Here is a 17,331-nt window from a genome sequence, read left to right as displayed (position 1 = left end):
CCACTGAAAACGCATTTGATAGTAAAGGGCTATTACATCTCCATTAACATCAAAGAGTTCAACGTGATTTAATGTTATTAGACTAAACACCAAATGAATAAATAATAACTGGCCTCTTATTTACAATAAGCTGCTACTGAGGCAATCTTTAATGTGTTTCCAAAAGTTAAAGGAAGTAATATTTCAATGGAACACTTTGTTTGGGAAAGCAATTTCCTCCTAAATAACAGAGGATTCTGCCTTGGGATATTTTTGCAGGAAGCCTGCATGCTGACTGTAAATATACCAATCAAAAAACAATTAACATAATCTATATCTGTCCTCTCCGGTCTGTGATGCAATTATGAAAAAAAAAAAATCAACCAAAAAAAAAAACCCACCCGGCCTTTTTATTTAACTGAAGAAGTTAACTGCATGATTTAAGAGCTCAGGTCTTTTAGAAACATTAAATGTGATTTGTGCATTCAAACCTCTGCGTGTTTTTTTTGAAGTTTATTCAGGTCACCCGCATCACTAACTGCAAACAACTGTCAGAAAATTTGGGTGCTGAATCAGTCTGCAACACAAACACCTGAATGCTAAGGCTCTTCAGAGTTTTTGATACTTCATCTTTTTTTTTTTTTTTTAGTTGCCTGTTTCTCTGGTGTGTCAGGCTTTAAAAAGATACAGCCACATCTAGCAACAAACCAGCCCTGAAGTCTTCCATGATTTTTTCAACAGTGACCTTAGAGGCACCTCTTTTCCACTGACATTAGAAAATTGTTCAAATACCAATTTGATTTCTAGTGAAAGGCATTACTGCTGAGCTTCTCTTCTTTTTCTGCACGGGGACATAGAAACATCTAGATTCTGCAATAAGAAGCTTTGATACAAATAAAGATTTCAAATAAGTTTTGCTGAGGAGAAATGGGAGTGGAAGAACCAGCCAGAAGAGGGTGATTTGGTATCCCCCGACGGGGTGGAGTGGGCTGCCACACGTCTTTGATTACAAGAGAGAAACACAGTCCAGCAGCTACCTACCTGCATGATTTCTTCCTTGAGGATTCGATGGAAACTCAGCTGCCCTAGGTGAAAAACGGGCTGCCACTCCTGCGCCTTCTTGGTTGCAACTAGCAAGTTGGAGATTTCTGGAAGGCAGGGAGAGAAAGTAAGTCTTTAAGACTTTTGAAAGATAACTGCATTCACCCTTCTCAGTCGATAACAGCACTGTATATGCTCACCGCAAGGTAATCCCCAAATGAATGAGGAGGAGGGAGGAAAGAGGAAACTTTGACTTCTGCTCAAGTAACTTCTCTGTCATCCAACAGAGAATTCACTACAGCAGAGCTACATATTTTATATGATACATAAAACACTAATATTAGCCATTTGGGGACTGATATAATGCAACTGAATAGTGTTTACTGCCCAGAGAAATACCCAGGTCTGAAAGAGGCAGTAATTCTGCTGTACATTCAGTCGAACAACAGGCAGCCCCTCCTGCCAACAGGTAACGTCTCCTTTCCAGGGCACAGATGGGCGAGGGGTAGCTGGAGTCTCAGTTCCTCTCTTTTACCTCCTTGAAAATTTCCTGCGCCCTGAGAAACATGAACAGTCTGTTTCCAGAGCACTGGAATTAAACTGGGGAATGGGAAATAAACAGAAGGAAAAGACTCCAAAGGCTGGTGCTTCCTCCCCACTGCTTCTGGGCAGAGAGAGGCAATGGTCAGATCCAAGAGTCTTGCACGTGAATTTTGGCTTCCCGCATTTGACAGCAGGTATGATTTATTACAATACGATGGGTTTAGGTATCTGTGTGTGTCTGGCCTCGCCGTTACTGTGAGCAGAACACGCGTGTCGGGACTAAACCAGGATCTAGTGCTCTGGAAACAATCAGTAATGAACCAGACACTGGAAAAACGGCTTTATTTCTGCATCACCAATAACCAGTTAAATAGAGAGAGTCAAAAAGAATGAGGGGGAAAAAAAATACCCAGGGAAGAGACAGAACAGGGAACAGCATCGATAATGAGCTGGATCCCACGTAGCTAACGCCACTGAAAAGCTGAAGTGGGCAGTCAACTCCTTGACCTGTTTTATTTTACTCCAAATACAGCTGTCAAAATGTAATCAAAATGTCAGAATGTATAATCTCTCCCTGCTCCGGACAATTACCAATGTTCTTCAAAGTGCTGATAAGCTCCGCGTCTATCTACAGAGTACTCTCCTCTGAAACCATCAGCACAAGCAGGTAATTAATGTAGCTCAGTTATTCCCCTAATTCTAACAGGAAACCATTATCTGATCGACACAATCACGCCACTGTGCTTCCTCTTTCATACAAAATTCAGCTGCAAGACACTTGGTAGTTTATAGCAAACAATTTCACTAAGTGTTGGCATTACCAGTTTGACAAATGCACCATTGTCCCAGCCCTCCAAAACCCGACCCCGCAGATGGATTTACTGAACGCAAAGCTGCTCCGCTTGCGAACAGGGGCAGAGACCAACCCTTCCCTGCTGCTTCACCACGATTATTAAACCACAGCTCGGAGCGAGAGCAAACAAGCTTCAAAGCAAAGGCTGCCAGACAAGCCCTGCAGGCTGCAACCCTGCTTGGCCAGGGGAGGGTGGTGGCACTGCCTGGCATACGTGACTCGGCGGAGTAAAGGAAGAACCTTTTACGGTCCCTGCTTCACCGCAGCATCTCAGCACCAGGACTGTGAGTCAGCTGTGACATTTTCTTTTTAAACAAATCTAGAGTTCCACCTCTGCTGTCGATACTGCAGGGCCAGCTGTTTAGGTGCAAAGAGGGAAACCAGAACTTTTCTCAGTGTCGTTTGAAAAGTTCACACAAACAAGGCTCATGAGAAGCGCCGGCCCCTGAGCATCCTGTGCTGAGCTTGTAACACTGAAAGGAAACCCCTAAACCATGTTCACAGTGCTTGCTTTTGCTTTTTGGCAAGACTCCTTCTCCACAGAGAGGAAAGAAACTTTATATATAATTTTTTAAGTGGTAAAAGAGCTTCACACAAGAATACAGAACAAACCAAAGACACTAGGAACGCCTCCTATTTCTAGAGTCTGTTTCCTTCCAACAACAAAGTTTGTTGCCTCTCTTAAAGGACAGACTACCTCTTGGTTTTGGTTGGCAGCACCTCTTCAGTGTAAAGCTTATGTTGTCTGTCCGAAGTATTTGTCCTTTCAGGTGATCCATCAGCTCTTTTAAGGATGAGAAAGACTTGTTTGAACCATGTAGGAAGTATCCACCTTTCTTCACCTCAATCTGGAAGTTCTTGTACTGGATTGAGTTATTTATCATCTGCTATTAGGGGGGGAGAGGGGAGAAAAAGAAAGCAAACTATAATCATTAAATGACAGAATGTTCTGAAGCCATAAAAGCTCCCCAAAAGCCTCTGAAATGACATGTAGGACCAGTTAATCACTCAGTCCTAAGCTAGGGTCCTCTAATCAAACTCCAGGGAAGGAGAAAAAGGCCCTAAAATTCCTATAACCTTTGGTCCCAGGAAGGCTCATCGTAACAGAGTGGAAGAAGAGCAACATAACGATGCAGTCGTCTAACAAGTCCAACTCCAGCTTCTGTGTTTTGCAGAGCCTGAGAGTATGCAGAAGCCCTGACTCTTCAGAAAGAATTTCCTCTTCACTTGGTCAAGAACTGCAGAATCTGGATCACGGTTTCAAAATCTCGGCTTAAAAATAGCAAAACTCCCTTTCACAACCCAGATGGTTCAACAAATGAAACAAGATTTCAAGCTGTTGTTCAAACTGTCCAGTTTCATTTAAATGTGCTGAGGAAGATAGGCCTGAACTTTTGTACTCATCTATCTCAAGCCTTTTCAAGTCCTACCCTCTACGCCTGCTTCCTCACCTCTACAGAGCACAGCTTCCCATCACCTCTCCGTCCTCTCTAAGCCTCACAAGCAGGTTGAATGATTTCCAAGACAAAATTGATTTCTTGTTTCAATGCCTCAGCTGCCCTGTCTGTTAGAACAGTGTTATCGTACAGTTTTTTTGCAAAACGTCTACAGAAGATGAACCATCTATCAATGTTTATTATTTCTAAGAGGGTTTTTTCGTCGTTTTGTTGTTTGTTTCAAATGTCCCTTCTTGACCTCAGCATTGATTTTACTAACACTTTTTTCTATGAGAAGCAAAACTATTTATACACCTTCACATTATTATTATTATTCTTATGTGAACACTTCAAGTACCTTCCCAAAACTAGCAAGTCAGCTGCAGACTTCCAAGTGAAGCCAGTAAAACCCAAACTCCTCTGCAGTTGCTGCATCCTTCTTTTCTACTTCTAACTGGTTCTCTCACCTATCCCCACTTCATCAGCTTTTACTTATCACTCATCTTTCATAAAATATGTTCCACCACAGTGTATATGTCGCCTTCTGTGGTGCTCTACAGGTAAAGGCACTATTCCTTGGGCACTATTCTTCTACAGTGAGTCAGAAATATTCATATAATTAAATCCACGTTCAAGAAACAGTAGGTAAGTTGCAGTGACAAATTCTGTACGTCATTCTCGCACCATACGAGCTTAAAAAACAATTTCCATCACGTTCACGCACAGTTTTATTGCTAAGAATGCAAACGTTCTGATGTAATGAATCATATTTGTAGAGATAGCACAGGAGTGCGGGAAAGTGAAGTTAATGAGTACAAGTATCTACCCTCTGCTGCATCAGCTATCAAAGATAAGAGTCTCTGCCCTAAAGAACATAAATAGAACATGGATTACAGGGAGCTGCTAGTCTTTAGCTCATTATCAGATTACTGTGGGGATGCCACACCTGACATACCTCTGAGCCTTCAAAACAAGTCACTGTCATGAGAATGTGGTTAAAGTTCGTGCAGCTCCATCTCAACACATACATTCCTGCTTCGTTCCCTTCCTGCCGCAGTTTGTTGATGGCGTATTCCGTGCTGAAAGAGCCAAGGTACAAATGAGGAAAACCAACAAGTGAGCAGTCCCATCTAAAATCTATTATTTAGTAAATAAACAGGAGAGTAATCCTGGAGTTGGAACAAAAATGAGTAACAGCAACTTAGAAATATTTATATTATTAAACAGGATTTAATTGTGGGCTTTACAGACACATTTAGCTGCAAAAGAGCAAGGGAAGGAAGTTTTATTAAGCTCTTAGGACAATTAATGGGGAAATTCTGCCATCTAACAGCGTGCATGTAAGCTCTCAGTTTTCTATATATTCTGTCTTGAAATATAAAAGGAAAAAAGCTACAAAGGTGGGCAGAAGGGAAAATAATTGTTTTAATTATTTAAAAAAACAAAGGCTTTGTGTCTCCACCCAAGTACTCCCAGTGTAGACAGAGTTCAACTTTAACTAAAACATTCCCATCTGTTCCAACTGACAATGATCTTTAGAGCTATTAGTGAAGTAAGCCTCAAAACACTCCAGTAGTGAGGAAACACTGCTTTTCTAGATGAGTAAGCTGATGTAGAGAGAACCACTGATTTTTTTGTTCCATATAATCATTAGGTTGTTCTACAACCTTTTGTTAACCAACAACCTTCCAACTATCAGGTTCCCTCAATGGATTCAACATGCAGCAATTATTAGAGGACTAACGATTCAAGTGGAAAAACAGAAATCTAACATTTTACTAACCAAATGGGTCCGTGGCATCCATTTTTTATGTTGTGCTCAATCAGTGGGGGAGCCACATCCGTGCAGAGGTAATGGTGGGCATCTGCTGTAAGTCTGAAGTACCCGTCTATCAACGATGCAAACGACAGGGCCTCATCATGTGAGGACAGTTTTAATTCCTAAAACAAAAAGATATTTTAGTCAAGAATTCTTACAGTTCCACTAAAACATTTCAGGAATGTTTTAACAGCCAGCAATTTTTGTATTAAGTGGCTAAAAAACTGTCCAGAAAGCTACGACAGAAAACCATACACATATAGGAAGCCAACACCGACCATCCCCTATCCTCTCCACTCATTACTGGCTAGAAACTTCCATTCTCCAGCCTGACATATTCTGCTCTAATCCTACACAAAATTAAGGCAAACTCTTGTGCCAGCCTTTGTGAAACGCCAAAAATTCAGGACTGGGGCTGTCATGTTGGATTTGAAGCCAAAGGCACTCTGGCAGCTCCTTTCCAAATTCTAGCAGCTGGCAGCCCACAGCAAGAAGAATCGGGTGTCTATAAACTGACTCTCCTCTCCCCCCCTCCCAGGATCTCTCTGCATTTGTCTCCTCTCCCTCTGCCATCCTTGCTGGACTCCTCTTTCTCGACACGGCTTGGAAAACAGCACAGAGGAAAGCCATGGGCTGAGAAGCATATCAGGCACTGCTGGCATGCAGCAACAAATCTAGAAAAATAACTGTGCTCACCAACCTGCTGCTCTTCTAACCAGCATTTTTAGCACCTGTCCAGTGTTGAGGAGAGCATATCCAGCTGTTACTTGAGTCTCATTAGAAAACGTTCCTCAAGGAGGTTGTCACTTGTTGCCCAACAACACCATGTCACTACAGGTTCCCATGGCAGGGAAACCTCTCCAAGGTTTGGTTCTTACCATCCTTTTGTTATCCTGCTTGTTAATGCTAACTGTAGACTCCTTGATGACAATGTGGGTGATTTCAGGAAAATAGGAAAAATTGTTCCACAAGTCTCGAATTTTGTATTTGTCTTCATCCTTTTTGTTTTTGCCGTCAGTCTTTTTCTTCTTCTCTTTCTCTGTCTGTACAGACTGCAAATATATTTTAGATAAAAGCATACCAATAAAAACTAAAACTACATTAAAACAAAAATTCATGCCCAATTAATCCAGCTGTTCTTATTCTCGAACGCTTTTTGCTGCAAAGGAGCGGTTCATTTACATGTCCAGTGTGCCTGTACTGCAAGGACATAGTTCAGGCAAGGACTGTTCATAAGAGTTTTCACGGGGATAAAAGAAACCAGTCGTTAGCTAGGTAACTTCCCTCTCAGTATGCTAGAAACAACCTTCAGTAGCAATACAGGGCTGAAAGGGTTCCACTGAAACGTCTAAATGATGTATCTGAAATACTCTCTCAGAGCTGACAGCAGATGAAATACTGCATACAGGCCACTATGAAGCTGACCATCTTACAGGTCAGAAATTACTGAAAATTAACTATTTATTTTTAAAAAGATAAATGTTGAGGCTGAGCAAGCTTCCTGCTAGTCACAGAAAGGTTTTCACTGAGACAAAAGTCTTTGGTTTAGGCATTGCAATAAATAGAATAATCTATACATCAGCAGAAACAGGAGCCTTACAAGAAACAGACTGCACTTCTTGCAAGCTTCTCTGCTCAAATATCAGTTCTTCCCTTCCCTCCTCCCCATTAATATTATAATTTAAAACAGAAATTCTCCCTCAGAGATATAGTTAGGTTACATCTAAATGGAGTGAAGCACAATACTTTCTATGCTACAGAAGACAGTCATCACCAGGGTTCTCATCACTGTGGGGAGCTGAGGCAAGCAAAAAGAGGTCTATCTGTTCAACGTTATGTGGAGAAAAGCTGTAGAAGATGCCATAACCCTTTCAAGCCTAGAGCATATTTAGTATTTATGTACACAAAGTACAGAAGAGCTTAAGCAAAGTGACTTCAGTTAGCAGCACTGAAACAAGGAACAGCATATAAAGTATCACTGATGTGAGAAAGCTTAGCTTTAATGTCAGTATATTCTAATTTATTCATGAAAAGTCTACGAGCATGAGCAAACACAGCACCTGGGGTGCCATATACAGAAAAAGCATTAACAGACTTCGGTATCAAGAGAGAGCACCAACCACAAGGGTCTCCACAGACATTAATCTTTCAAGATGTGTGTCTGGTCTGGCAGATACAGTCCAGTCTTTTGTTTTCCTGGTGAACAGGTTGCCCACGGGGGTTGTGCACCATCCACCCTTGGAAGTTTTCAAGACCAGAATGGATAAAGCCCTGAACAACCCAGTCTGATCTCCAAGCTAACCCTGACAGAGGGGTTGGACTCCTGAGCTCCCTTCCAACCTGTACAGTCCTCTAATCCCATGAAAGAAGTCCTGTCAGTAAAGAGCTGATCTGCAGCATCCGAAGACCATGACCATTTTTTAACAGTTACTCCCCCAAAAGCAACCCTCCAATGCCCATTTATCAAGGGATACTTACATTTGGCTTGAGCCTCCACTGAATTCCATTGTTTCCTGTTACGATGACTTCATATAGTGGGAGGATCTCATTGTCTCCACAATTAAATCTATTTACTTCATTCTCAGATGAAATCAGCAAAAATGAAGTCTCAAAAATTTCTGCTCCATAATGTTTAGTCAAGGTCTCCATCGTCGATAAGTATTTAACTTTCAGATCACGTGGAGACACGCTACTGTCACAAATGGTTTTGTTGTTAAACTCCTTAAGGAAATGCTTGAAAACATTATTTATCCGAATCCTGGTTAAGAAATTCCTCTGTCTGATAGTCTTGTTCAAAGTTTCAGGAATATAATGTTTATAACTAGAAGGAAAAACAATGCTGTGAGTTAGTACTGCTGTCTCCTCAACTTGTAACTCTCTAAAATGTGTGACTGCCTTGCTTTGAAAGCTGCAGAGAAGAAGATGCAGCAAACCACCATGCAGTTGGTGCTGTAGGAGTGATTTAGAGCACTAAGAGCCAAATTCAAATAACAACCTTATCCAAAAGGTTTTTAGTCAGATGGATACAGCCCGCTCCACTCAATGACACAGATAGATTCTAACAGGTTTTTTCTCATCAGGTTGTCACTTAACAACACTCCTATTTCTGAACCTACCGACCCAGAATCCTGAATTTACAGCAAGTCAACCAGTACCCAGCTCACTGGTATGCTGGATGCACTAGCTGCAGAGATTTCAGATATACTTCAAGTAAGAAAAAAACTGAAGTTTTGTTACACATATCCCTATTGACAAGATTAGGAAGACCCACTTAACAACAATAGCGTTGGAGCTTCTAACTCCTGTACAAACTCTGGAAGGTAAAATGCTGAAAATCTCTTCTGGAAGAGAAGCACAGCAGACCCAAGAGTGACAAAGAAGTTATTCCTACTTACCTGATGTCTTTGGGAAGCTCCGGAAGCTTCACATTTTTCTTGATGGCATAGTGAGAGATCGCAAGGACCGCCATGCCCAGACATTCATTTTCAATTTCATGAACTTCTTGATCGTTTTTAGGATCACGGATTGGTGCCAGGCCTTTCACTAAGTCATACTGACCCTTAACAGGAAGCAAAAAAAAGAAAGCTCTCAGATTTGGTAATTGTCATAGTTTATCTACGAGCAAGAAATACGTCTCCAGATGACAGGCTCTCCTTGAGCAAGGCGAGGCACCCAAAACTGAAAGCCAGGACAAGGAAGGGCAGCAGGGGAAGAAGGGAAGAGCTGTGCAATAGATGCAGTCTTCTCTTCAACCAGTGAAACAGAAACACGGGCAGGCAAGCACTCACCCCACAAACGCTGCCTATGTAAGAAGAATCACCAACATTTATGCCTGACAGAAGTCTTTCGATTTGTGGAACAGGTGGAATGGCCACAGCACATCCACCCCACACGCAGTCCTCAGCGTTGCGGCTTTCACCAAGAACGGGTGTAGAGCCCCAGGGAGAACACCTCCCAAACCCCCATCCCCTTCTTCTATGTATTAGCCCACCAAAACTTCACTTTTTTTGTAATTAACTAAAGAAAGCATATCACCCCTGCCTCCTTCTAGCACAATTTTTTACAAATTTTTTTTTCTGGTACGCAAGAAATATTTTGTGTCTCTGCTTTATCTCTGCCCATCATCACCTGGTGTCTCTATGAACCTCAAGCACGGTCTCTAACCCACATCTCAGACCCAAGACTGCAAACTCTGTGGTAGCCACCTCGCTCTGGGACAGTCTGAAAAACATTTCATTCCCAAAGAGCAAAGACATTTCTGCTGCCTTATACTAGCATTAGGGGTCCTCCTGGCCTTTTTTGAAAGTTTTATTACCCAGAAGTAAAATTCTGCTTAATGCAATAATGTCTGACAATATCCATTAGGGTCCCTACTCATTCTGCCATTTAAAAGGTGTTTTCATTCTTTTTAATAGCACTCAAAAAAGGAAAAAAAAAAAAAAGGACAAAACAAGAGTTTTGCAGCACGTTTTCAGTGATTCTGCAGAGTTGAAGACATGTACACAGAATGTTCATACAAAACAAAACCTAAGTCACTTTCTTAACACAGAAACAAATATTTGCTTCTTTTATTACTTGATAACACAAGTGGTACCATTAAAATGCACACATAGCTGTAACTAACATGGTATTTTCTTTTGTGGTTTCACAACAAAAGAACAAGGGTTCACTGGAGCAGCTTTGTGCTATCTCTTTTTCTGAAGGACAGAACCATATTTCAAAGTCTGAAAATCCTGCAGTAATTATGCTTAGAATTAACTGTAAACATGTGGGGTTTTTTTCCAGCCCATTTAATTTGCTCATTTCACAAGCTTTCATCAACCTCAATCTTCCCATTTCTTTGGTGAAACCAGACAATTCCTGGTTTGCAAAATCATCTGCGTGTATACAAACTTTTTTTGTACAAGAGCACAAGCTTCCGCAATAAGGACCCTTGTGTACTTGCCACGTCCAGCATGCTGCACGTACTGCCAACACGAGGGAGGCACAACAGGACAGAAAAATGGCATGTAAGCAGGCTGCGTGGCTTTATCAGACAATATTTTAACACCACGCAGTAAAAAAGACCCACGGAAAGGACACCATACTGCCAGTTTTAATACCGCCACTGCTCTGCTGTAGGACTACAGATGTTAATGTTATGTGCAAACGTTCCACAACAGAAAAGGTGATAGTATTTAGATCCAAAAATATTTACTATTAAAAGAAAGTATGCTAAAAAAATATAGCCCTTTTTGGACTGTGAGATAGGCAGTTTCTCTACATATGCTGCATATGGGCAGATTGTTCTTCACGTAGCAAATTCCCTTCTCTCCACCATGCAGAAGTATGAAGAAAACACTAATACTAACAGCTATGGTTCTTTAGAAGTTTGAAGATAGGCCTTTAAAGCAGTTTCTACTGGATCAAGTAGTTTTTGAGTGACTACAAGGGCAGAGATACTTGCAAGCAACCTCCTACCTGTGCAAAGATGTATTCCAATGAGTTTGCATCAAGTATAGGGGTTCCTTCTGGTGCCAGCTTCTTCTCATAAGAGTTCTTCGCCTTCCTTGGGGAATGTCTCCACACTGAGGGCTCGTTTTCACTAGTCCCATGCCAGTTTGTAAAGTAGTATCTTGCAAGAAAAGAAGAATAAACTTTTAAAACTTTTGGGGAAGTCCTCCACTTAATTAGATCGATAATTTAAACTTGTAAAAGAAAAACAGTTACAAGTCAGCATCCATCACTCGTCTGCCCTGAGGTTGCAACTTGAAGTGGTCCACTGCTGAAACTGCATGCCTGGCCTGAGGAACTGGGGAAAAATGGTCTATCAGTCAAAGGTCTACAGCGTTTCCACGCAACACTCCCTCACTCTTAACTGCCTGTCACGTCCCTGCACAGTCCACTGAACAAGAAGGCACCACTTTGGTGACAAGCAGGTTTCCATCACCCCGACATCGCGTGAGCAGCGTAGGCGAGCGTAATGCTTCTACTGGGCATTAACCAACGGCTGGTGTTTGCATTCCGAGATCGAACGGCTCATCTAAAGGGTTAACGAGACATCAGACCTCCTCCTCTACAGGCACAGGGAAGAACTTTGCTATGCCTCACTCCCTGGAATTTCTTGCTTCCCTTTGGTTTTGGATGGAGCTAGTGGAAAAGGTACCAATTCAAATCACCCAGTTTTAAGGGGACACAGTCAAACTTCCGTGTGTATTACAGACAAGCTTTTTACTCATACCTGCACACAAAGATATTTAGTTAAAAACCTGCTAAAGGAGTTGGCATCTACTGAAAATTCATCAAATTTTCGAGTTCGACCTCTGTTAGCACCTTCTGAGAAATCTTTGCCTAAATCATTCCAGAAATTTGTTTATCTGCCTTCTAGTAACATTTAAATCAAGCGAAGTTTAGTTAAATCCGGTTTGAATCAATGTGCCTTTTGCAAAGGTTCATGTCTTGCACATGATCATGAACTGCTTACAATTAAATGGTTACAGCAGAGCAGATTTACCCAACTGCTAAATAGGAATGATTCCTGTAAGAGTATGTCAATCTAATTCCAGAGGAGCATTCAGCACTAGCAGGAGCAAACAATGCAGAATTACTGCACTCTGTGTGTGTGTGTGTGTGTGTGTATATATATATATATATATGCATTAATACAGAGGATGGTGTGAAATCAGACATTTCTGATACACAGTGACCACTGTGAGCATCGCATAATTAGTTTCACATTACCGTGATATCTCGACAGCAAAACTTTTAATGTCTACCTAAATATGTGATCAAAACCATAAAGAATGTTTGTGACCAAAATGAGATCAGCTTTACACAGGAAAAAGACAAATGAATGTGAACGTTAACAGACACTGCACATAGAAGAAGTGGTAAAGAAAAAGTGAGGGGAAAAAAACAGGTTTTAGGTAGAAAATATTGAGGCGTGTGATGGGTATTATCTAACTCCTGAATTGGAAATACACTGAAAGAAAAAGCTGAATAGATAAAATACCTTATAATCCATAAACGCATTTTGAGATTACAAATAAGAAATCTGTTGAAATTAAAAAAAAATCTGTTGAAATAAAAAAAATCTGTTGAAATAAATTTAAAAAACCCTGTTGAAATAAAAAAAATCTGTTGAAATAAAAAACCCTGGTGAAATTTAAAAAAATGTGTTGAAATTAAAAAAAAAAATCACTATGTTGCCCAAGCAGTTTCATTTCAAATAAAAAGCAATAAAAAAATTGCAAGAGACGCGTTGCTGAAGACAGGAAGGCAGCAGGAAGGCAGTAAGTCAACTGACAAATGCTTAGGAACATTGTGGTGTAGAACAACCCCCATGCAAAAGTGTTTTAACATATGTGCTGTATCTTCGTGACTTGTTTCTGACCAGAATGGGAGCTTCATGGATTAAACCCCAGTTCTGCAGAGGTTGAGCACAATAAAATCAGTATTTTTAGTTCAGCACCGCGTGTTTGAATCACACGTTATCTGTACAATAACTTGATCATTCAAGTGAAGAATTATGTATCAAATTAGTCTTAAAGAGATGAGACTTTCTGTGCAGCGTTTCTGTTCATCCCTTCTTCTTGAAAAATCTTTTTAAGTCCCCCAAAAGCACACAGCTCTAGCATGAGTAGGAACACCAACACACAACTATGCCCAAACCTCCTGACAAGTACTGTAAGATACTGCAAAACTCTTCTGGACGATGCATAAAAACCCGAGCAAAGCAAATCCTTCTGCCTGCAGGAAATGACTTTGTTTCCGTATGCTCCTTTATAAGATGAGTGATAATTAATAACTCCGATTCTTTTCGTATTTCCTGGAAAGAATTATGGGCAAGGTATTGTGTATTGTTTGTAACAGAGAGGAGAATCTGCTCCTTTCCTTGTTAAACTGCACTGATTAAGACAACACTTATAAGCTACAATAAGAATTAAGAGCTCCATTGTTTGAGGAACCATATAAATAAAGGAGAGTCTCTGCCTTGAAGAGTCTGATGGGCTTGTGGTGAAAGGGAGTCAGATTATTACTATTACACTTTCACAAACGGAGACGGGAGCACAATTTTTCCAATCCAGAAGTCCTGCAGACAGGCTGGAAAGGAGATTGCACGCTCCTGAGTTTCAGGAGCCCGACCTACATCTCCCTTAGAGTGCTCTGGCCCAGGGCCGGCACCTGCGGCACAGGAGAGAGCCAGCAGCAGGGGTGGATGTTGGGAGTCAGCCCGAGAGGGTCACCCTGGGAAACTCCACTTTTTTACTTCACCCATTCAATCTGGCCAAGCAGAAATGCCAGAGGGGGGACCTGCTGTTGTCTTTCACCTGCAGCAGCTCTGATAGTCCTTCTTTCCAGAGTTTCCAGAAACGGATGTTGGGTCCCTTCTCCATGCCGAGAAACGCCGCCGCTACCTCTGGCTTAAACACAGCCCAGCCACGGAAGAGTTAAACTCCTCCTCCATCAGCTGGTGTGCTAATTACTCCAGGATATTACGACATACTGTAGTTTCTTATGTTGTAGACTGGTTGGCTTTTTTTAAACAAGTGAAATAAATATAGAGCTAGTTACAGAGTTTCTAGTCAAAAGCTACTCCTTTTAAAATATTGCCAAGCTGGCACAGATCTGATGGGGAGAGGACGACGGGAAGTCAACACAGGCACAAACCAAACCTAAAGCTTTCAGCAGTGGGAGAAAAACCAAACTTCTAAAAGCATTTGGAACGCCTCAGTCACATACCTTCGATTTTAGATATATAACTTTAATAGGACATGACTAAATTAAACCTATCAATGCAATGGAATTTCAGAAATAAGGTTGTCCGCATAGAAATGATTTAGTCTCTAGATGATATATAGTCCAACACGCTGCACTATTAAATAAGCTCAGACCATTTTCCTTTTTCAAGAGGAATTCTGCCTCTTGCAGAGCACAGAATAAACAATATTCATTTAGAGAACAGTTTCGTAATCCTGCATTGCTCGTAATTTTTCAGTGTTCAGCCCTGCTCTCAGTTCAGATGTCCAAGCCAAGACACACAATAGATTAGAAATGAAAGTAAAATACCACTTCACCAATACACAACAGCATTTCCAGGGAGACAGGAGTCTTTAGATTAGCACCTAAATGCATATAAACTCTTCTTAAATGCATACGAAATTATTCTAAATATGTCCTATTGGCCCACAGTTTGCTCATTTTCACGCACGAAGTACATCTGACAAAAGAGATGTCCCTGCCAAACTTCAAATCCCAATTCCAATGCTTAAAAAAATAAACCACCAGAACTTTTCAATGCAGAAAGCAGGGCATTTTCCATAGCTTCATTCTATAAAATGGTAGAACGGGAAAATTCCCAGAAAATAAAGTTTGGCATAGAGTAATTCTGCCCATATACCTAAAATCTGATCGAGATGTCAACAGGAATGGAAGAGTACCTGGAGAGAGTTCTCACCATTCACTCAAAGCAGAAACATGTAAACACCAGAGTGAACACTATTTTTAAAAAATTGAGTTAACAACAGTATCGTATTTCTAATCAGAGGATTAAATTCCCACAGCTACAGTTTTAAAATACTACCTTCTTTTCCTGAGTAAAGCACACCACATCAGAGAATTTCAGTATCAGGGGAAAACTCCCCCGATTCACATTACACCAAGAAATTTTATTATCCAGTATATGGTTAATCTGAGTGATCTCTTAAAGCAAGAAGGGGCACTTAATGCTCTGTAAGAGGCCATTAGAGTCTCAGAGCTTCTTTTAGAGTCACTCAATTCCATTACTGTATGGCGTTTATCTGCCAAACTTAATCACAGCTGTTTAAGGCTGAGATTAGCCAAGGTTAAGTCATTAATAGCACTAATAGACTGTGTTACAGAAAACCAAAAAGACTAGAGCATCCTCTTTCTCTTCTAAAAATAAGTATCAGTATTATAATTATTTGAAAAGCCTTTTTGTTGACTGTCAGTATTTTTTTTTTCTCCTAACAGTTTACCCCACAACAACTCCAGTCTGGCACAACTGTAATCAGAACTGAAACACACAAATTCAAAAAACACGTTTTCAAAGCTCTCTCTTTGTATCCCCATAAGCAAAGTGGTGGATATTCTCCAACAAGCCTAAAAAACTGGATGCACAACCTGGGGCTTACACATGCCAGTCCTCTCACTGGCATGTACAAGTGTTAGTCATGTTGTCTAACTACAGATGATCAGGAAAAAGATGTTAAAATCCATACAGCTTCAAGTTTTCTTCTCTACAGCCCAAACTGACCGTGTACGTATTACATTTCAAGGCAAAGAGGGAATATTATGTAGCTTTTTTCCTTACAGTTGTACCTTGAAGAATCTACAAAAACAATCTGTGGACTGGGTGAAGTTTCTAGACTAATTATACCTGGAAGCAAAGCTTATTCCATATATTTATCTCCTATATTATACACTTAAAGCTCATACTGATGCAAGTCAGAATAAAAATCAAATAAATAAAGCAGGATAATGTCCAGAATTAGATTTCTATCAAGTCCTAAAAGGAGGACATCCTTCCTTTAGCTAGAGTATGTGAGAGTGCTCGACAGCTGTCAGTATTACTGCTTTCACCTTCCAGGGGATGAGGGCTGGTGTAGCCATTCAGCCCCACAAATCTCAACAGGTTACGTGCTGTATTTGAAGAACATCACCTGAAGTATAACCTGATGGTACAGGATGGACACTGGGGAAAAACGCTTTCTATTTTCTGATGCTTTCTCCAGTCTAGTGCATGCCACCCACAGCATGGTCACACAGATTCCCCTGCAGACCTAGAGGAGAATTTCAAAAGCAATAGCATGTTGCTTTTTCCTTTCAAGATAATAGTAAAACTCCCATTGACTTCAGCAGGAGTACAGTTCACTGAACACTTCAAACAGAGATGGAAACATGCAAAATACTGACATAATAAAACATTTTTGAACCACTTTTTTCAATTGAGCTTTTAGCTCGTTCAGTCACCTACAGCTCTGTGGATAGAGGTTCTTGTGTTTTTTCAACTTCTGGGGCTTTTGTCAAGGTTATATAGCAAAGGCAAAAAAATCAGGAGACATTTTAAGCTTTTTACTGTTAATCTCTTATCTCTGCTTTGAAAAGCAAGATGCTTATTTTGGTTTTGCTTTCCTGCTTCTTCAGTGAGTTCAGCAGTACGAGTCAGAGCATCTACATAAGGTTAAAGAACCATTTTTGAGATTTTGCACTTACCTCATTCGGTAATGGAGCCGGTGTGATGTTTTTTCATCTATCTTAAAGACCTGGTTTGGTGCATACCAGAGCTTTTTGTTTTCATCATACAGAGCAAAGAGGTTATGGCACAGAGGAGATATAGCTGTCAGAGGAAAGCAAACAAACATGTGAAACACAAGGCTCCAATACATACGCACGCCCCAAAAATATAAATACAAAAAGCAAATACCTGACCTTGCAAAATAGACCGTAAAAAGAGACTGAAATTTAAAGCAAAGATTAGGAAGTTATGGTTAACGTGGAACTGCAATGGCACATTGGTTCACTCCGTTGTTTTATCATGTGTGAAAGAGTGTATCATTTCAGCTATTTCTAACATTATTTTGATTTCGAGAAAGATCTAACTTAAGAGGAAATTACTTTAAAATCTTCACTTTTTCTAGATCACAGAAAATGGGTGTTTT

General features: G+C 40.6%; 1 protein-coding gene across 2 annotated transcripts in view; it reads right to left on the bottom strand.

The window, feature by feature from the left end:
* Positions 1-17,331, bottom strand: part of JAK1 (Janus kinase 1) — a 30,181-nt gene that overhangs the window by 9,845 nt on the left and 3,005 nt on the right. Inside the window, exons 3-11 of one of the 2 annotated variants that reach the window (XM_026853588.1) lie at positions 16,886-17,009; positions 11,132-11,285; positions 9,067-9,230; positions 8,150-8,492; positions 6,550-6,723; positions 5,636-5,793; positions 4,808-4,931; positions 3,114-3,303; positions 1,021-1,127 (exon numbers count right to left, since the gene is read on the bottom strand). In XM_026853588.1, the coding sequence (XP_026709389.1) occupies positions 1,021-1,127; positions 3,114-3,303; positions 4,808-4,931; positions 5,636-5,793; positions 6,550-6,723; positions 8,150-8,492; positions 9,067-9,230; positions 11,132-11,285; positions 16,886-17,009 (1,538 nt within the window). The remainder of the gene's footprint in view (positions 1-1,020; positions 1,128-3,113; positions 3,304-4,807; positions 4,932-5,635; positions 5,794-6,549; positions 6,724-8,149; positions 8,493-9,066; positions 9,231-11,131; positions 11,286-16,885; positions 17,010-17,331) is intronic. The other variant, XM_026853589.1, reaches the window with a different exon arrangement.

Source organism: Athene cunicularia, assembly GCF_003259725.1.
Source record: "Athene cunicularia isolate RWA chromosome 8 unlocalized genomic scaffold, athCun1 chr8_part1, whole genome shotgun sequence".
Lineage (NCBI taxonomy): Eukaryota > Metazoa > Chordata > Aves > Strigiformes > Strigidae > Athene > Athene cunicularia.
The sequence above is the reverse complement of the archived record's forward strand: the minus strand, read 5'-3'. Positions and strand labels throughout refer to the sequence as shown.